This window comes from Pelecanus crispus, chromosome 15 (genome assembly GCF_030463565.1).
Source record: "Pelecanus crispus isolate bPelCri1 chromosome 15, bPelCri1.pri, whole genome shotgun sequence".
Classification (NCBI taxonomy): Eukaryota; Metazoa; Chordata; class Aves; order Pelecaniformes; family Pelecanidae; genus Pelecanus; species Pelecanus crispus.
The window spans coordinates 6,799,955-6,821,942 of NC_134657.1; the positions used below are offsets into that span (position 1 = coordinate 6,799,955).

General features: G+C 40.1%; 1 protein-coding gene across 1 annotated transcript; it reads left to right on the top strand.

Annotated features, from left to right (window-relative positions):
* The first annotated feature begins 550 nt into the window (after positions 1-550).
* On the top strand, positions 551-11,202 carry C15H1orf159 (chromosome 15 C1orf159 homolog). Its single transcript, XM_075721732.1, has 9 exons — positions 551-567; positions 713-803; positions 2,284-2,359; positions 4,182-4,286; positions 5,237-5,302; positions 6,685-6,819; positions 8,958-8,983; positions 9,327-9,357; positions 11,087-11,202. The coding sequence occupies exons 1-9, from the start codon at positions 551-553 to the stop codon at positions 11,182-11,184; spliced, it is 645 nt and encodes a 214-aa protein (XP_075577847.1). The 3' UTR covers positions 11,185-11,202.
* Positions 11,203-21,988: the final 10,786 nt, after the last annotated feature.

Sequence of the window (21,988 nt, forward strand, 5' to 3'; positions counted from 1 at the left end):
AATGCAGATCAAGCATGATGTAGTGCCTTTTAGTTTATCCAAACAATTTAGTGTTCAAAATGTGAACTTCCTTTAGGTTATGTGTGGAGTTAGATGACAAAAGTGGAAGGGAAAAAAGCAAGGCTTGTAGCAGACTGTCCACAATATTCTGTTCCACATTGAGAAGGTCTGCTCTCAGGCAATTGAGAAATACTACTTACTAACAGACAGACTTCATTAATGCTTCGTGACTGTGCTGTCAAGGGAGAAATTAATTGCAGCATTGCCTTTTCAAAGTGGCGTGTGCTCTCTGTCCTGATACAAATCCATCACAGTTCAATGCTGCAGCCAGAGGAGCCTGTAACTGTGGGGAGGCTTATCAGTGGTGGTGCCAGGCGGTAACCGTTCTATTGCAATCGCATTGATTTTTAGATCCTGGGTGTGGAATAGTCTCTGCATGGCCCAGTTTGGAGCAGACTGATAAGGCTCCTTGTTTCTTAGCAACCACAGTCTGCCATAGCCAGAAACCTGCCCCTCTGCAGCTGGAGGGAAAATTCTGAATGTCTCAAATATGTATCTTGAACCAAGGTAAGTCATTCCCTCTGGCATATTTAATTTAAAGGCCTTTGCATTCAAATAAAAGGAATGTGTTGGCAAAAGTTCCTTAACAAAGGGGAAGCGTAACTTCTGTCATTAATAAGACATTCTAATTTCTTTCCCTGTTCTTATTTAGACCTGTGTCTTTCCTGGGCATGGAGGTGCCATATGTCCTTCTCTTAACTAGACTCGTAGCAGAAGTTGCCAGCAAATCTACTGAAAGTTCGGTAGGTATTTCACGTTTTTTGTTACGCTAGGCGCGATAAAAACGGAAGGATCAGATTATTTTCTTCTTACATTGCAGTTTATAGAAGGCTTTCGAATTCAACAGAAATGACCTATACCGCGAGCAGTCATGAACTGAAACTCTTACAGTGGGTCAGTTTGCTATGACGACTGATTGCCTGTTAAAGCCTTGAATTCTTCCTAGTCATGTGCTGTAGGCTAGCAGAGATGCAACTGATAACACCTCGTACCATGTGGAAAAAGCACCCCGATGATCAAAAAAACACTTTTCAAGCTGCTTGGCTGTTTAATTACAAACAATCCAAAACATGGATACCCAAAAGTTAACTTTTCAAATGACTGAGAAGCTCTGAAGCATACACTGCTTCAAGGCACGGAAAAAGGTCAGAGTATAAAATTCTGCTTGCAAGAGAGTTTGACCGACAAAACTTTTTAAGAAACTGGTCTTAAGCATATTATCTATAGATCTTCTGATTCTTTCCTGTAGTCTACCTCCCCATGGTGCACTAACAGTGTGAAGTCAGCCTACTAATTTCAGTTTTGACAGTCCCAACCATCTCTCCTGATAGCTTTGATCTTGGTCACCCCTGGATTTCATGGGGTTTGCTGATAAGCAGAATAATACTGGCTGTTACACGTCAGGTATATTTAAGTTACTTCTATGGCTGAATGTAGATCAGGTCTTGTTACTTTAGACCAAGAATACTTCATCCCTTTTTAAGACTGATTTGACTTGCTTGAGTTTTGTGGCTTATTTTTCTTGTACAGATTCAGAGAGTGGATATGCCCAAGTCTATACGTAATGTTACTAATATCCGTCGAAAGAACCACAGAGTTTCTAACAACCATTGATCTCTAAGCTTATGTCACAGCTTGTTGTAATTTGTAAATAATTTTGAAACTGGCTTTTATATAAACAAACAAAAATAAGCTATGTGCCTTTAGGATATGTGAAATTATTCTTTGATATTAAATGGTGAAGGAAGAAGCTTTTGTAGTTCTGCTGGATTGTTCTGCTGAATGGAGATGTTCTCATCGCTTGCAATATGGGCATTCAGTGAAAACTGGGTTTTGCCAGTCATTTTGCCAATACTATTTATGAGCAAATCTGTTAGGGCTCTTGTGTGGTGCTGAGGGAAGGGTAACTCCCCCTCTGAACTGTGCGTCACTGAAGAATTTAGCAAGTATTATTTCTAAAGCAGTTTTTTGAGGCTTCGTCCAGTAGAGTGTGCATTTGTTCTCAAAGTGTTAGTTTGGGTAGCAGCTGCCAGGTCAAAATCAGCTTCATGGTGCATCTAGCTTGTTTTCTCCTTGTAAGGTTGCTTAATGCAAAAAGAGAAAGTTACAGCAAGTTTTAACTGTGGCTAGTGCTTATTCCTCTATGTTCTCTGTAGATTTTTTCTTGAAGCATTTTAGTAAACTTAAGAACTGTGTGAAGTGTAATGTAATTTCTTTTCTTAGGTTTCAGAAACAGAATGCTGTGTGGATATGTTGGATTCAAACAGTTCCTGTCCAGTAACCAACCAGTGCAGTCCAGGTAGAGTGTGTCATTGTTTGATAAAATTCCAGATTGTTTTTGACAGGTAACACCAAAATACGGTGCCTGATTAATTGGTGAGTGAAAACAAAATAATTAGTGCATGTACATAGTGAAGTCTTTCTTCCTCTATATACACAAGGTAATGCTTCTTATGACTCACAAATGTTGCTCTTGCACGGTAAGGAGAATAGACAATTATTAATAAGGTTATTCTTTATCTTTTTTATGTAGTGTGCAGTTGGATTATGTAAGAGCTATTGTAAATGTTTAAAAGCCCATATAATGAGCATAAAAAGCAAAAATGCTGTAACGCGTATCTAAGGGAGCATTAAGAATAATTTTGATATTGTCTTGTTAGCACCAAATGCCTCATTCTTCTTTGTGCCATATATGCAGTTGTTTGCTTCTAAATGGAGTTGAAAACTTTTGTCATAGCAGTAGCAAAAGGGTGGTCTTATTTTTTTAATGCCATGTTATTTAAAATCAGAGAGTAAAAGTGGGAAAAATGGCTTCAGAGCCCACAGTAGCAAGAGAATTAGTGTCTTAAAAATTGGGGTCCACTTCTGGGTTCAGTCATTTCCTTGTGATGGTTGTTAAAGTGTTTTAAGCCTATCTTTCCTCACTGCCTTGTTAGCTTCTCTAACTGTTGCTTCATTTAATGCATTTATTTCTGCTTCTAAATGATCTTAGATATGGTATGAACAATTGTCTCCCAAGTTACGGGATTGTGTTCTCTTAAATCTTATTGTAAACTGATAATCTACCAATATCTTTGGTGTCTGATAAGTGTGTTGATGCTTTCTTCCTATTACTGTAGAAAGTACTTGCCCTTACATTGGGTCTGGTTGTGTTTAGATTAAAAGTCAGATGTAATTTATTACTGTGGGCATCAAATGCGCTGCTTCTCTCTAAAGAAAACATAGCAGCAGAGCTGTTTTCAAATCAGCACCTTACTAATGGTTTGCTTTATGGGATAATTGATACCAGTTTGGCTCAAGGCTCTCTAGAACTGGAGTTTAGCCAGCACAGAAAGTTGGTTGGTTTTTTTTTTTTCCTTTAAACGTAGACTGTAATATGATGTAGTAGGAATATCCTTCTAATCTTCATGTCTCAAGTCTAAGCCTCAAGTGAAACCACCACAGCTTTATTGTATTAAATGAAGTTGTTATTGAAGATGTGCCCTAAAATCTCTTTTTCCTTAACAAAGACATAGCAGTATGTGCATTTAAACATGAATGGAGGGATTTGAACATCGAAGACATAGGCCAAGATGAAAGTTTAATCAGTTTCCAGCCTGCATGGTAGGGTGACTGATATAAAACACTCGCCATCTGTCACAGAATAAACAGGCTTGGGTTCTTCTTAAAGTGAAACAAATAGTACAGTACTTGAGAGGACTGAGGCACGGGGAAAAGACTGTATTATGGCAGTATTTGTATTTTTAGCTTGCCATGCTTCAAATGATTGACTGTAAGGACACCAGCATCTTTTTTCATCCAAGTACACTCTTTCTGGTTCTCAGCATCTTTGTCTCTGCCTACTTCTATTTTCAATACTATGTATTAAAATGGTATTAGATTTTGTTTCGACGGGGTATGACCTCTGAAAATAAACAGTAAAATTCTGCTTCTTTTTGGAATAAACACTTTGAAATGAAACCTCTTAACTTGTGTAATATAATAGGAAGCACGAGATGTTTGTAACCACTAGACCAAATGGAGGGAATTTCTGTTGCCTCTACCTCTTTCTGCAGACTAGGAAATATCTCCAGTGTCACTTTTGTTGTTTTCAAACCTCTGTACATCTTATTCTTATGCAGGTTGTTACAGACGATGGAATGAGGATGGTAGTAGCAGCTGCATTAAATGCAAAAATGAAACCCTTCCTGTTTCATCTGTTTACAATCTGACTGAATGCAGAAACAGTGAGTCATTTGCCATCCCTTTATTTTGACGGGTGTTTTTTGGTGCTGAGATCTCTTCTTGCATGTGTGGTCCAGCAAAGACTGTTCAAGAAGGCATCAAATGTTGCAGATTTCCCCCCCCCCCCCCCCCCTTGTAAAACTTCAACCTTTTCCAAAGCCCTAATATAACTTTGAGCTTTTGAACATGCAACAAAACCTATGGAAACTTTGAAATTTAGTTTGCAGAAACTGTGCAGAGTGCTGTGGAACCATTCCAGAGTCGGGGGGGGGGGGGGGGGGGGGGGCGGCAGGGGCGGAGGGCGGGTGGGTGGAATTAGAATCTTGTTATGTATTACAGTACCTAATCTGCAAAGCCAAATGCAACATTAAAAAAAAATAAAAAATCATTCTGCCCAATGTAAGTTCTTAAAGTAAAAAAGTCCTAAACATCAAAATGATCAAACTTCCAGGATAGGACCTGTATCAAGCATACAGTGAATACTGAATTTTGTGGCTGCTTTACTTTCTGCTGTAAGAAAAAGGCATTTGCTGTGGGCGTTTGCTAGGGACTTCTTCAGAGCACAAAATAGCTCAGACTGTACTTGTTCTTTGAAAAATCTATATTAAGAAGGCTAGATTCATTTTGTATGTGTGCTTTGTTTGAGAGGTGAGAACCATTCAATTCCTTGTAAATATTTTTCATGAGAGATAAGAAACTTGACCTAAGTTTCTGGGAAAGGCACTAGTGAATTATTTTCTTTTTGGACAAATTATGATGATGCTTGTTTGCTTCCTTTTTTTAAAAATTCTCCAAAGTGATATAAAGAATGTTTTTTTTTTTTATGGGAGAAATCAGGATTCTTATACAATTTCAAATAATTACTGAGAAGTATAATAGCCTTTTAGTAAGATTTTCAACAAATCTGTAGGTTTTGTCAGAGTTTACTTTAAAAAATTCTTTTTGATTACAGCTGGTATCAGAGGAATGAATTTCCAAATGAATATAAGCACCATAACTCCTTTCATACAGAACATAGGTGAGTAAATGGAAACAGCTATTGAGCGCAGTCTTTGTGATTATTCACTGTGTACCAGCCCCTTCATGACGTGGCACTTGAAACAACAAGTTGTAAAATATGTTTTTCTGCAGCATAGGTTTTATTCTAAATGTAGTAGCCATTTTTACTTTTTCTGGCTTGTTCTCAACAAGAATCTTTTAGAATTCTTAGAGTTGAATTTTGAGGTAACTGCATTTTACTGAATGGTTCTTTCATCTTGTCCTAGTGATCTTGAAGTGATTTTCTGGTACAGGTTGAGCTGGTTATTTATGAAACCCCGTAACTTGAGTTTTGAACCTTATGCTGCAAGAGTTTCGGTTTTCAGGGGTGAGGCGACACATCTGTTACATCTTGGTTAGCCTTTCTATAGGTAGATTTTATCACTGCTGAGCAGTCATTTCTGTTTAATCTTCTAAAAATACTTGTTCAACACTGGTAAGAATAATACAAACTGAGACTATTTAGATAGCAGTATTGCACACTTGAGCAAGAGATGGGATGCCAAATGAAGCGATTTAGTGTTACAGGGTGAGTGCTTATCATCAGTGCTCTTAAAAGGAAAGCTAAACAGCCATGTCACACGTGGGTGCTGCTGATCCCTTTCTAACATTTGTCCTATCATGTGTGTATACTTGAAGTATCCAGTGCTGTTCAGAATGTGGACTTCTCAAGCAGAGCTTGTCAGATAGATCTGTTGTTCTAGTTTGTCTGCAACAAGGTCATAAACAACTTTTGTTTCTTAAAATACTTGCTTTTTGGGAGCATCATCTTAAATGAAACAGCAGAATAAATATGCAGGGCATTTCTCGAGGCAGGGAAAGCGGAAGAGAGGTGAGCAGGGTGCCTTTTGCTAGTGTCTGCCTCCTTGGGATGGTTTCTGTATCGGTCACTTGTGGAAAACGTAATACTGGGTGTACTGTACCAGTGGTATATTGTCTGTTGACAAGTTCTGTCTTTAGGAGACTTCATTTAAGGAATAAAAGAACAATATTAATGTTGAGTGCCTCCCAGCACTGGTTGTGAAAGTTATATAAAAGAAACAGAACGATGGATTAAAAATCTGTGGCTACCCTCAGGAAAGTAGAGACTAAGGCTCTCCTGACATTTGGCAAGTGGGGTTGGGGAAGTTGGTCATGTAACAAAATGAGTATTGAAAGATCTTTGCAAATTTTTCAGTGAGGTCTGTCTATATATTAAAAAAAACCCCACACTGTTTTTTTTTTTTCTCCCCTGTGAATATCAGGAAGTTGGTCTTTATCTTTTGTTTAACCCTTCTATTAGAAGAGATTTCTAGTGAATAATAGTCTTTTCTCTCGCTCTTTTTTTTTCTTTTTTTTTTCTTGTTTTGTTTTTTTATACAGGGGGCCCAGAAGTGGCAGCCTCTCTCATCTTAGGGACATTTTTCATCAGTTTATTCCTGATTCTGTCTGTTGCTTCTTTCTTCTACCTCAAACGTGCCAATAAACTTCCTAATGTCTTCTACAGAAGAAACAAAGGTAAAATACCTCTAATTGTCTATTTAATCTCTAATGTTTCGGCCTTTGCTCAGTTTCTTAATTTAAAAACCTTTTAAGTTTCTTCATGTCAGTGTTCTAACTTCATGTAGCTACTGCTGTCTCTTTTGATCATCCAAAGCAATGCAAACTCATGAAAAATTGTCTCCTGATATGTGTTTACAATATCATGTTTTCATGGCAGCGCGGAGGATGTCTGTTCTCAGTCTAAGTGTGCTTAGGTGCATATTACACAGTATCTCTCACTAACCCAGCTATTGTTTTTTGTAGCTTTCAAAGATTTGCCAGAGTACAATACTTGACGTTAGTTGTCACTGAATAGTAGATATCTGATTTCAAAAAGGGAAAAAAAAAAAAAATCAGTCAGTGCTTTTTGCACAGAGGGCATTATTATAGAACTTAGTAATACTTGTTTATTTCAGTACACAAAATGCCAGACATTTATAAAGCCTTACAAAAAGCAGTTGTTTATTCTTGATTTAGAGAGAAGGGACCTGTAATACTAAAGGGCAGTGTATTTACCATGGGTGTGTCAGCAGCAGGAGAAAGGGAATGGAATTTGAGGTTCCTCATTATTGCACTATTCATTCAACTGTGTTTGCCCTTTAAATGCAGGATTTACTGGGGCTTGGAAGAGCTAACTGCCTGATTTTTTTTTTTAAAGCAAACACCCCTTAGCTTTTTTTTTAAATAATTTATTCTTTATTTCTGCCATTTCTGTTACTGAGAATTGAAGCCATGTAACTAAAATGCAATGACCTGACTTCATGCCAAAGTGATTGCAGAAAAGCTAGGGAAAGAACACCTGGGATGTGCTTAGCCATAGGGCACCAGGACTTTTTGTAGACATCTGGCTCTTTCAGATGCGTCAGTTTCTGTGAAGTTGTTCTATGTGTCCACATTTTACTGCTCTTTTAATTTCTGGGAGGTGGTGAGCAAAACATGTGGAAGGCGATGTCTCCATTTTGCCCAGTGTTTTGCATGAAACTGGAGCTGATCTATATGACTCTGTCTCACCCCTTCTGTGCAGTCACTTTGAATGATTCTGTCTCATGACAACCTCTAGTGCAGCATTTGCTGTGTTAGAGCTCCTTCTGTTGAAAGCAAGCTGTTTACTGGTTAGGTCTGCTAAACGAATAGACCTCCTGTAATTTTCATTCATGTCTTACAGGACCAAACTCAAGCTAGAGTGTCACAATAGAAATAAGCTTAGAAAGAGAAAAAGAAGGGGGTGGGTGGAAAGATACAATTGTATTGTTTGGCTAGGATTGTTGTATCTAGTCATAGTAACTTCACGGAACATCACAACTCCAGTCTCTGTGGTATCATTTCATGTAAAAGTACACAACAGTAGCTACCTAAGGTCTAAACTGATCAGTGCCACAGGAACTGCTAGTGTCCGAATCACAACTGCCATACTGAAACCTCTAGGTTGCTTTTGCATGTGTTTTCAAGTAAATTTAGTTAGTACAAGATTCTCCTTCAGTTTTTAAGTGGGTTAAGAGCTCTTGTGCTATGACATTTCTAAGCTGGCAGGACACCAAACATCTGTTGAGGCTTCAGTGATATTGGTATGACTTCCACATTTTGTACTGATAGTTCACTCTGGTCCGGCAGGCTAAAGCATTGATGTCCTCCTTTGAAGGAGAAGCATTAGAAACATTTCTCTGGCTTATTATCATGTTAGCTTTCATTCTGTCCAGATGATGATTATCATGTGGCCAATCAAGGCAGCAACCTCTTGTATAAAAGGGTTGCATCTTTCACTGCTCAATTGTTTCCTATTTGTACTACTTTTTTTCTGGTAGTTGGCTCAAAGTGCCATTTTTCCTACTGAAGCTTCTTCATATTGAAGAGATACTGCTGTGGCTATCTTCTTTGAAAGCAAAATAAGTCATTCTTGGAGACCTTTGCAACCTTTATCTGTAATCTTGAAGACAATCCTACAATGTATTCTACTAATAGGATTTCTGAATGTTCTGATCTGTTTTGGTAGTCTTTGACAAAACTATTTTTTTAACAATAGAACTATTCTGTTGCACGCATGTATTTTTAGAAAACTAGCAGTTCTAGCCTTCTAGATTAATGATGGTTAGTCTCTCTCTTTCTCTCTCTTTTAGCATCTGTTCTCCAGCCTAGTGAAACAGTAAGTAAATTCTGTCCTTCCAACAGGAACAAGCAAGCATAAAACATCAAGTAAACAATAACTTAAAGTTTTAGCAGTTCATTAGGGAGCTACTTAATCTGATGTATGAGAGACTGAAATAAAAAAATAAAAGATGTTTTGGGGTTCTTTGTCCAAGCTGGAAAAAAAAGTGAAAGATTAATACTGACTGTATTCACTTGATTCACTTGAGTTGCTTTCTCCAAGACAGACTATGTACACAGTAAATATTATTGGAACCCTAAAATGTTCCTGTATTTTTTTAATGAAAGACTGTGAAGACAAAAGGTGCTTTGTTTGACATGGTCATTCTTCTGTTATGCAGGCATCCATGATACCTCCCCCAGCTTCTTCAGGTGAGGAACTGTTCTCTGGGGCATGCTGCTACAAATATTTTATCTGTTGGCTTCCCTTTTATGCATCTCGTTATTGAAAAGCAGGCAAACTATCTCCAAGTGGGTATGCTAAGAACACAAAGCAAGTCAAAACAATTACCTGTAAAGCCTGGTATAGAACTGTGGAACCTGTTGAGGGGACAAATCCAATGAAATCTGTCTAGTAGACCTTTTTGATAGGATTTATTGCTTCAGTACTATATGCCTACATTAATTAATGGAGTGCTTTATGTTAAAATAGGTCTTTGACAGCTCCTAAAATAGATCTTCGACTTCTCTATCCTAACAGAGAATTCTTACAACTAGATGCAGTATTTTTTCATAAGTGCTCAAAAATAAATTATTCAGTTTGGGACATATTTTCAGGATTGGAATCTTCTTGCCAATGCCAGGTTGGCTCATTTTCAGGCTTGCTGATTTGAAGCTTATCAGCTTCTTGAAACAAATAACACAGACTGCTTGGAATATACCATTTTGTGTGTATGTAGTGTATGGGGTGTTTGTAGGTTGGGCCTTTTTGGCAAGGTGGGTTTTTAATATGTGTGAAACTTGGGCAAAAATTTATTCCTTGGGGAAGATTTCATCTAATCAGCTTGTCTCAATTTTCCTCCCCAATTTTTCATAATTTCAACCTATAAATACTACTGAGAAGGCTTGTACTCTAATCTGCTGTTTTAGGCTAGATCTGGGTAACCCAAGAGAAAAAAATTGCTTTGGTGGGCCTCTAAATTTGTGCTGCTTCTAGGAAATAGTACATGCTCTTCTTATATTATTAATGAGCCAGTGAGAGCTTAAAGCATGAAATATGTAAATATGACTCTCCCCAAATACATATTTAAAAGGGCAATGGATTACACCTAATCAAATCAAGGCATTCTTTTAAGTGTCTCTGACCATGTAACAAAGTTCAAAAAGAAGTAGGTAGTAAAGGATATATTTTGCAACTGATAGAAACTTTTATATCTACACAGGAAATTAATTTAGAATGGCTAGGAAAGTGGATTTATTTGGCCAGGGTAATGCAGTAAAATATCTTGTCTCTATGCTTGATCCACGTACTTTCAAGACAATGACAGAGCTTGTGGTGACTGAAAAGTGAGACAGACCAAATCTTCTAAGAACTTAGGAAATAATGGCCTTCTAAGCTCAGCAAAATTTCTGGTCTCGCTTCTGTGTATGCACAGGTCTTTTTAATCAAGATGGTATAATTAAAATCTTATTTTTATTAATGCAGTCTTTAACTTTTAAACAGATGTGTTCCAAACTTGGTCTGGGTCTGGCTGTTAAACTGACAGCCAGTGCTGCTTGTGAAAAGTCTTAGTTTCCTTACCTTAGTTTATATGCCCGTTTAAAAAGGAAGTACAGTTGTGGGGGTTTTTGTTAGGGCTGAAAATGGAAAGCTACATGTACTGTAAACACTTACAAATAACGGAAATGCCAGTTTGTAATGAGCACCTTACTTAGGAGGCCATTAGAAGCCTGTTTAAAAAGTTTATTTGTGGACTTTTGCTATATCAACTCTATGTAGGGTTTTTTGTGTTTTGTTTTTGTGGTGTTTGTTTTTTTTTTTTAAGGTCCAGAATGACGTTGTCACTCAGGAATTGTTGGATGGCATGTGGTGTTATGAATTAATGATAAAGGCATGCTTATACAGCAGGTGCTAATGATGTTTCTGTGCCCACCATTTCAGTTCGGAAGCCACGATATGTCAGACGAGAACGGTCACTAGTGACGTCTGCATCTGCTGCTATGATCTCTTCTTCCGAAACCAGGGTCAGCAATGTTTAGCCTTCATTCTTGACTGAGGACTTTATAAGTGTACACGGTGTCGAAGAAACTGTTTCTGAATCCACTGAAGTGCCAGGAAAACAACGCAAGCAGCTGACCTAAATGGAAGCCAAATTACTGTGTCAAAGGGTTTGTGCCAAATGTTGAGAGAAATGAACTAATGCAAAGATACTGATGGCAGGCTACATCCAGTTCAGTGAACTGCTTTGGTGATCTTGAAATGCACTATTCCAGCTCTGTGGTTTCATTTGTCTCCTACAGATGCTGTGTTTAAAACCTTTAAAGAATCTGCCTTTCTTTGGTCCACTTTCAGTTCTGGCAAGTTCTTCTTCCTGTGTTGTGATGTGTTCTGTGTCCCCAGAGCTGAATGTCTCTGTGCTGCAGGCCAACACAAAATACTGGCATTACTCAAGGATGTGGACTCGTTTGAAGGACCCACTTGTAAATGCTAACACTAAGTGCCACTGCTTTAACGTTGTGGACAATATAACAATACTTAACACGCAGTATCCTTCTGAAGCAAAAAATGATCCCTCCTGCAGCATCTTCTTCAGCCTATGACGTAGCTGATCCTGGTTTTATAACTGTGAATATAGACCCACTACCCAGATACTGTTGTTCTTGGTGCTTTTGAAGGCTGTGGTCAGTATGGGCCCAATCCCAAGTGTGGGAATTTGTTGGGAAGCTTTTCCAATTGGCTTCAGCTCAGTCCTTGGATAAAGAGCCATTTGCTATGGCTTTGTAACTGATAAGCTGCTATGTCTGTCCTGCAAAGACTGTCTCTGCTAGATTCCTTCCCTTAACACAGCAGTTGAAGGGAAACCAAAATTCCTGCAGGGTAGCTGTGCATCCATTAGACGTGTCAGTGGGTACTGAGATGAACTGGAGAGGGCAGCTAAATGTCTGCCAATGCAATAAGGGGTTTCTTTGGTTAAGCCCTTCATTAACATGCCTGACATCTGCAGGCCAGCACCTTATGACAGAGCTCAACAAGTATTTCCTTGTTGAAACTGCCAGCCTAAATTGCCCCCACTCTCAGATGCTTGTTCTTGCCCATCTTATGCCAGCTGTGTGGCTGGTAGTCACTGGATCAGGAAATTAAAATAGCTGTAAATTTTTTTTTTTGTCTAAGTTATCCTTCAGCAATTTTTTTCCTGGCATGGTTCACTCTCTTGCCGTGTGAACACATGTATCGGCATAATGGGCACAGTGGTGTGGGTATAAGAGTGGGTGACTGGGAAATAAGTGAAAAACCTGAGGTTGCTAAATTGGTTGAAGTGTCACTGTCACCGTATGTGAAATTATAACTATGCAGCTTGTGCATTCCCACCTACCCCTGTTGCTATTGCCTGTTTTGGTTTAGCTGGCACTCCATTATGGGTCTGTGCTCCGAAAATACATTACTTGGAAGATCTTCATGAGCATCCACTGGCATGAACGTAAACTGGAACAGTCGGTTCTCTTTTTTTAGGAAAATGTGAACATAACTGTCTTGAGCTGACACGACACCCATATGGAGAGTCCAAACCTTGTGATCCAGATTCCCTCTTCTAAAAGATGAGAACCGGGATGGGAGGAGATAAATATATCTTATTGAATAGACCTGGTTTTATGTAACTTTCAGTGCAGTTGTATTTACTTTTATCTCTCTCCTTACAAGGTAGTGAGATCTCTTGTAGCATCCGAACAAGCTAGGGCAAAGATTGGGGATAATAAAGAACAAACCATGAAGAGGCCCTTGTGCCAAAAAAAAAAAAAAGCCTGAATTGCTATATGGAGAAACTTAAGATTGTCTTTCTATTGCAAAGATAAATAAAACTTTTGTTCTACTGGACAAAACTAAAGACAGCAGACAATGCCATTTTGAGACCGTTCAGCTTTCGGTATGAAATGTGCTTTATAGTTCGTATGTTCCAAGTTCAGGAGGTGGCAGTTTTGTTTCTGTCATTTTGATGTCTTTTTATCTTTGTGCTGCTGTGATTTTTCCACAGGTAGAAATTATGTCTGGAGGTCATAGGTTTTTTCTGAACTTAGTTGCTGAATATTTTCCTAACCGCTAAGGAAAAGGAGTAACTATGCAAATAATGCCAAGAAACTGCACCTTTGAAAGCAGGGCACTTCTGCTTGCAAATCTGTCAATGATAGTGCATTCTTGTATTGCTTAGTTGCTAATATATTCTTTCTACACATAAATTATTGAAGAATCATTCATTTCACTGTACTGTCTGAACCCTATCTTACCCTCAAGTGCGTATCATAACTTAGTTTACTGTTAAACGTCTAATGCTCTAACTTCTGTGCAGTTAAATTTTTCCTCAATGATAACATCTCTCTTCCTCTTCGCATATTCTTTCCCCCTGCCAGCAAACTCTTAAATGCAGCAGGTATTTTTACTATTTTTTTGTGTGTGTTTCAGGAACTGTTCAGCTTTTTTTTTACTGCTGTCTGACACAGTGGACTCCTGGTCTAAACAGTTTCTCATTCGTTTGCACTGTCAAATTAAATATACAATGTGGTGTTTTGGTTTCCATCTCACTCCAAAATAATCATACATATATTTTAAAAAATTGGCTTTAATGAACCGTGATATTGAATGTATTTGTATATTTTTAAATTGTGCCAAAATAAACATATTTGAGCTTTTTTTTTAAATGCCTGTGGAGGTCATTCATGTGTTTCCTTTTCAAGCACAGAATGAAGGGAGCAAAATTAGCACCCAAAGCAGATCATTGTTTCAGCTCATATGGCATGTTACCTCCACCAGAACTGAAGTTTAAAAAGAAAAAAAGGTCTAGTGAATGATCCTGCCCAGTTCTACAGTAGGATAGCCAGGCTGTTCTCCACACCTTATAACCTTATCTTCACACCTTATAACTACAACCATATGGCAAAAGCCACCCATAATGGCCTACCTGTCGTGGCGTGAAAGCAGAGAATGTAGCTTTAGTAAATGACCGAATTTTTACATTAGTGTATGTTTACTTAATTCTCATTCAAAGATGATAGCGGTAGCAAGAAAACTCTAAAAGAGGACGTTGCTAAACAGTGCCAAATGCACCAGAAGTTGAAATAATCAGGATAATTTCTTACCAGTTGAAGGGAAGATTATGGTCTTGGGTTTGGATATCTTCCCCATGTGATCTCTGATTAATTTAAAAAGTGTGTTCTTTTTTTCCTTTCCCTTTGCTCCCTGGGAATTTGGTACTCTTGTTAGATTTTTTTTTTTTTTTTTTCCTTACAAATGTATCTTGTGTTCTTAACTCTAGTTGCCAAAACAATCCATAACGAGAGCTGAGCCAAAGGAAATTTGGATGCTGAGCTATGTGGTCTGAAATACTAGTAGTTAAATTTGCCAGTACCCTTTTCCCTCACAAAACTAGCTGAACTAGCCTGATGTGTGAGAAAGATGCTGCTTTTAGTGAAGTATGCTGATGAGGAAGGATAAGCCAAATGCTTTAATGCCTACTGTGCATGCACTGTGGAAAGCCTAGTAAACTTTGTTGTCAAAGCCAAGGTGACAGTGTTGCATACATACACACATTGACCTGGAAAATTATCCCACTGGGAGAGGAAGACTTAAAAGTGGATTTGTCAGTTAAATGGACTCTGACCACCATGCACACCAAAATATAACAGCCTTTGGGAAGAGGAAGTACTAAGTGGCCTTGCCATTAGTCACCCAGCTGAATTCAGCAGGTGAAATTGGCAGTAAGTGGATGTACAACAACAGGGAGCAATTTGAGACTGTATTTTGCACACCTGAGAGGAGCCGTCTCCCTTACCCATATGACACCATCTGCAGGCGAGTGCGTCGTAGATGGAAGACCATGACAATCACTTCTTAAAATTGTAAGTCTACAACCTTGTGTTTCACTAAAATCTGTTATCCAGTTATAGGCCCTCCAGAAGGCTGGTGTCATATGCATAAAGAATGAAACAGAAATGATACTGCATACAGACACTCTAAAGTATTTTGCTGTATGAAACTGCATGAAGTTTGCTAGATTAAGTGATAAAGCTTTGTGCAAACGCAATGACTTGGGTTCAACCTACCTTCCCCCAGGTATTAATCAAAGTTCACAGAGACTCTGTCCTGAGGTTGTCTCTTGTGTCTTTCTCTGCAATTTTTTTTTTAATTCCCCTCTTCTCTTTCCCCCGCCTCCATCAAAAGCTTCTTGGGAACATTGGTTGGAAATACATCTGGGATTACGGGCACAAGTCTGTAACTTCCTGACAGTAAGATTTGAAGGCTGAAAGCTGTTAAACTACAGAAGAAATTGAAGGGGAGTGGAAAAAGAAGCCGGGGAGACAACTTAGGTGCTAATTGGGAAAAAGGAACAATAAGGTTTTTGCTCTTGTCCCTCTTGAGTTACACAGGATGTGATCTAAGTTGTGGGCAAACAGAGTGGAAGAGTAGGAAAGAATACCTAAGCTGATACAAAAGCTTGAGGCTCTCATCTGCTTGACATTTGTAGATAACTGGGTGGAGAGATTGCAGGGAAATGCTGTCTGCTACAAATGGCTGAGCTTAGCAGGAAAATGTCGCTGTGCTGTGCCAAGCTAGTGCCCACAATGGTGTGATAGTAACTCTGATTTAAACAAACAAACCAAAGTTGTACCTGCTTGCACTCAGAATTAATTTGGTTGTAATTTTAAGTTGTTTGAAAGAATGCACTTAAGATACAGTCAATCTCTGAAGTGTGCTTGCATTGCTCTTGCTACCAACACTGTGAGGCTTGTTGAAATGTCTAAAGGCTGCTTTGCATTTTTGTCATCTATTTTTAATGCTCCCTGGTGAGGAAAAAAAAAAAGAAATTATATAGTGTTTATCATTTTAATAGCCTTGACATATTTTTATTGCTAACTGATTGGAAGCAACAATATTCAGATAATTGCACTTCCTGTTTCAGAGCCTGGTGATTTATGTCCCTTAGTAAAGTGTTAAAAGTGTTTTAAAATGATAGTTTCAATAAGAGGTGATGCAGCTTTGAGATATTTGCTCCAAATGATTAGGTGTTTCCCATTAAGGTTGCTGTATTCTGTAACAGGACTAATATAGAAGGGATTAGGTTTTAGACATGTCATACTGATTTTGTAATGAGTGTTGTTTATAAACAAGTCATCTGTCTTGTTGCAATTTTACATCCATCAAATTGTAATGTTCTCTTCTGCTTCACAATCCCAGTCCCCACAGGAATGCAGTCATTTGGAGTGGAGTGCTCAGCTTCCTAAAACGCTCAGGCTGTTCCACGATGCTGTAGTATAGTCCATCAGCTCATCAAACTAACTATAACTTGATGTCAGTGCCTGTAAAACACCGGTGATTCTTCTGATGACAGTTACTCCCCTTTAAATATGTAGCTGTTCTTTCCTAGGGCACGATCCTTTCTTAGAAACTTAAACCTCATTCTGCTACTTTCTGTTATCTCCATTGTGTTCACACTGCAGGCCCCCAAGACACAACCTGCGAAGGACAGGAGGTGGCATCAACATTTGTATGTGCTCCTTATGATATCAAGAATTCCTAGACTTATGAAATCTGCAACTTTCAATGGGGGTAAGGAAAAGGCAGACCTGCAAAAAGAGTTCATTTAGACTTTTTTTTTTTTTTATATATATATACACGCACACACAAAATGAAGATAGTTTTAAATGCTGCTCAAACTGTTTTTGGCAGAGCTTAAAACAGCTACAGAAATGTTTTTAGCAGTAATTGTGCTGAAGGTAACGATTTAGGAATAAATTAACTATGGGGAGGCATCTTGTTTTCATGCAACTTTATATATTACGTAATGAACTGCTAGTTTACAATGTATTGAGAAATGAGCCGTAAGTAGTAAGGTTCAGGACCTTACTTGACTGAGGACACTTGCGATTAGATATGTTACAATGAGGGAAAAATGCTTTTCATCAGCATCTGCTGCCAATTCACATCAAGCCCAAATCGTGACTGACTGCAAGTTTCTGCAGCCTGACTGCTGTGAAATGAATTTGGCAGTCCACTTCCCAGTACATAACTGACCATGTCCCCGGCCTCCAGAACTGGGGCATTTGTTAATTTGGTTGATATTGTTGCTGCCCTCCCAGCAGGATTGCATCGTGCCTACTGCATTCAAGAATAAGGGTGGGATTTGCTTTCCCCGTCACCACCACCCCTTTCTATGTGAAAACTGAGTATACATCATAGCTGGCAAAAAAGAAAAGAAAATTCTAGAAAGGACAAAAATGGCAGTCAGTCATATTTCAATGATGTTGGCTGGACCATGATCTTTAAAATGAGAAGCAAACTACAAATCAGTCTTGGCAGTGCAGAAATTGTGGATGTAGACAGAAGATTCTTCAGGTCTTGGGACCCCTATCACCAGATAATTATTTTTAGCACAACCTTACCTGATAAGGGCAAGTTTACATAGTTAGGTGCAAACACTCCTTCAGTAGCTTTGCTGCTGTTAGCAGGATTTGAACAACTTCTCCAAAACCCTTGCGGCCTTGATAGTGTGGACGTGTGCCCATGCTAACACATCCATCTGAGAGGCAGGGGTTCTTAGTAGCTCTGTGGGTAAACAGTCCCTGAATCAGTGTTGGCTTCTGTCCTACTGGCTCAGAGAGCTGGCGGGAGCTAATCCACAATTTTACGTATCTGTCTAATGAGAGCTACACATGTACAGTCCTGAGTCTCCATATCATAATATTTCACATACCTATGAAATTAAACCTATGAAATTAAATCATTGGGAAGCTTCCCCACGTTCATTAAGAGTCAAAAAGGCAGGAGGTGTGATTAGTTTAATGTTGTGCTTTGAATCCAAGCAGCTGAGAAAAAGCATGCTCCACAGCGCACTCTCACTAAGCCTTTAGCATCCAGGCTGACTTAGCTTTCTCTGTTGTTTGTGCTGACAAACTAAACAGACAAAAGCTCAGTAACAGCTTTCAGTTATGGCACAGTCGATACAAATTGTGATAATCAATTTGTATATATGTGCCATCGACTGGATGAAGTAAAACATATCTTCATTCTCAGAGGAATGGGTTGAACCTGCAATGCCAGTGGTCGAGTATCTGACAAAATGCAAAGAGCGTTAGCAAAGGTTAAGTATTACTTGAACTGGATCCTCATTTGATGAGGGTTTATGGTCTGTATCTTAACTAAAGAGCCAGTTAAAGCAGGGGAGGATGAGATTTTACTCAGGCCAGATAGTTACATTTCTATTGCTGGAGCGATAAAGACGATTATCTAGATGGAATATGGTGTTGTACACTGCAATTCGGTGTGAGATTAAACCTCATGTCTTGATCATGCCCTGATTTCTCGGTATGGTTTGTGTTTCTTAAGTCCAGTGGCTGGTGTCACAAGCCAAGTACTGATCTTTATGTAGGTGGTTTTAAGTTTTACTTATATGACGCTAACTTGATCAGACTCTTCTGAATTTTGTAAATTTTGTAGTTGAGGGTTTTTTGGGGGGGGTGGGGAGGGTGGCACAGGGCGTGGTGTTTTCTGTTTGGGGGGGGTTTTTGGTGGTTTTTTGTTTCGTTTTGTTTTGTTTTGTTTACATTCTGGGTCTTTTAGATCCCTAAGCAAGATGAACCAGAAAAATAGCTCTGGCTTTCCTATTGAGTTTGCACAGGCTAATCTGAGTCTTGAAGAGTTTGGAGTGTCCTACGTGCAAATTTCCACAACACGGGTACAGAAGTAGAGCTTCCCAAACTGTGGGACAACCCCTCCGACCAGTAGAAGGCCAGGCAGAGGAGGATCTGGGATGCTGAACATCCCACGCTCGCCTAAGCGCAGGCGGTCGATGAGTGCTCCATGTTGCATTGCCTCTTTGACACGTACGGCTTTTCCAGGCAGCGCAGTGGAGCTTTAGCGGGCTGCGAGCGCTGTTCGGTGCTGCACGTGAAGGCTTCTCCTTGTCTCTGAGGCAATGAAGGTTGCCTGACCGCAAACCCTGCGCTGCTCGCTCGGCTCAGGGCCGTGCCCGCTCTGCAACCTGCCACGGAGCAAAGCAGGCCTTGAGAATTACTGGAGTCGGTGTTCTGGAACCGGTCTTCCAAAAACCGCACAAACGCCGCAGTCCTGAGAACACGAGGGACTCTGAAGGGGCTCACTGCTTGCTTTGGTGCCTGCAGGGCGAATTCTTGAGGGTGGTGCCGTGGGGGCTGCAGGTGTGACCCCAGCTGGGCCCGCTCATGGCTTTTGGGTGGGGGCAGATCCCTCAGGTGCAGCCGGTCACTGTGAGGGCTCCAGGCGGGCGAGGGCTCCTCCGGCAGCACAGGCTGGTTTGCGGGGCACGGAGTGGCTCAGGTAAAACCTGCTCCGGCTCCTTGGCTTGCGCCTTCGTGTTGGGCTGTGGGTCTGGGGGTGGTGCGGGGCTGTTCTGCGGCCTGGCTTCGTCCCCGCTGAGGGCGGCTGAGTCGCCTGCGAGGCTGGGGAGTGCTGGGAGGTACCTTGGGAGGCTGCAAAGAACACGAGCAGAGATTGTGGTAACTTGCCAGGGGCTGTGAAAGCACCTTTGTGCCCGTCCCTTTATCTGTGAGGTCGGTTTAGCCATGTGGATCCAGCCTGCCTGCCTGCGTTCCTTGGCCTGAGCTTGCCTGGAGCCTTTCCCTGGCTCTTGTGCGAATCGCAGGCAGCTACGGAGCGTGGTAGCAGGGCGGCTGTGAAGTCTAGACAGCCCTCGGTGCGGCAGGCAGCTCTGGTTTGTGGCGTGCTTTCGTTTCTCTGTAGGTTTGCGCTGTGTCTGTGTGGGTGTTTTTAAAAGCTTGTCCCGCTGAAGTAAAGCAAGGCTGCCTGCTGGTTTTAGTGAACTGTAAAGCAGGTCCTAAATCCATCCAGGCAAAAATGGGTTGGGGTTGGAGTGCTTGCACTATCCCCCCCCCCCCCCCCCCCCCCCCCCCCCCCAAAAAAAAAGAAACAGCAGCAGAATTTAAAACCCCCATTTTTCTTGCATTTAGCTTTGCTTTCTGTACAATCTCTTGCATCTGCATTTGCATTTTACAGGGTGAGGGAGTGTGGAGAGCAGGGAAAACACAATCGGTGAATACTCTTCTCTAATGTGTTGCTGATGGGTGGCATCGAGAAAATTATTGCTGGGTGATGTCACTCTTCTTCCAAATGCACTGCTTCGTTTGGACTTTCTTTTGGTTTTGAATCTGGCTCCAGCTGGGTGGTGTCTTTGTGTGGGCCTGGCTTTATGAAGCGCAGTTACTCCTGGGCAAAACGGTCAGGGCTCTTTTCCAGTCCCGGGAAAGCACGTCTTGCTGACTGTAAACCCTTTTCCAATTTATTTACTTTGGCAATCCTGAATCTGAAAGCATTGCTATTTTGCGGTTAGACTTCCTTTATGTTTTACATAATTAGGAAGACAGGTTTTATCAAAATAAAATAGGGTGATGTTTTCTTAAGAAACTCCCTGGGAAGTTCAGTCGGCCCAATGCTGATGATGGTTTTATGCTCCTGGTAGGAATCTAAGTCTGACTCACGGAAAGTCATGGTGTAATTCTTTGTCTAGGTTTAACAGTCTCAATCTTGAAGACGCGAAGTGAAAAAGTGGTGAAAAAAAGAGTAAGAAGACTTAATGGAGAAGTACATCCTGTTGCAAATATATGACTGCAGGAGAGCTTACTATTAATTTTCACTGCCCAATCTCATTTTGTTAAGGCAGAAAATAGCTGAACTCTCTAGCACCTGGAGTTATATCAGTCAATCCTTTAGATATCAATATTCTAGCTCTTCAAATTAGGTGAAGGGGAGGTGGTTAAAGGTAGTTAATTTAATGCTAATTACAAAAGAAGGGGGAAGAAAATTAAAAATGCCTGACACCTGATCTGGGTGTCCTGGATTTAGCCTGTAGCCAGGCAGTGCTGTCCTCAAGCAGCTGGAAGGCTCTGTTATATGCTCTTTTGACTTGGGCACTTACTTGACAGTGTTGAAATCTTTACCTTGCCTTTCTCCTTCTCTGGAATTTGTGATGAAGGTGCTGCTAGTGGTTCTGCCTGCCCTGCAACAAGTTGTGAATATGGTGTAGAAAGGAGCAGTGAGTGTCTTTTCAGTCCTGCAAATCACTGACAGTGCTGGATGGCTTGGATTACCAGTCCAAACCTGGGCTGGGCCAGTGCAGCATTAATGTTTGATACCTCTGCAGGTATTGAGTCTGAGAATCTCAGACAGGGTGCAGATTTATGAACTGTGAAAATGAGTACTATGAATAACTTGCTGGCTCCTGCCTTAGTGGTCTCAGCCATGCTCAAAGATCAGGTAGGCTACCAAGTGGGATGGATTTTATCGCCTGTGAGGCACAAATTTTTGTGCTAGCAAAGCAGTAGGCTCTGTTCATATTGTTGCTGCTCTGTACACAGAAGCACTTCCATTCTTTAGAGGCTATCAATCATCATTCTCTTAGCTTTTAGCAGCTGTAAGTGTGCATCTATTGTTAATTACTTTTTCATCAATTTCCAAGGAGGATGGCAAAGATCCTAAGTTAATTGCATGATAGATTAGGGTGCGGTCTGAACCACGCAGAGTATTCCAGTGCTGAAAACCTTTGGAGCACTAGCTTTTTTCTCCTCCTTTTATTTAAAAATAATTAATTTAAAAAAAAAAAAAAAAGACAGACATAAATTGAACTTCAATACAGTCTAAAATAAGCACTATTTTTTTTTAAAAAACCCTCAACCCTACCCAGAGAAACCATGAAATTCCAAATGGAAGTTGATGTTCCAGTCTACTAAGTACACTATTGTAGTTCTGCTTTCATAACGTGGGAGACATTTTAATTGTTATCTTTTGAGAGACATCAGCTTAAAT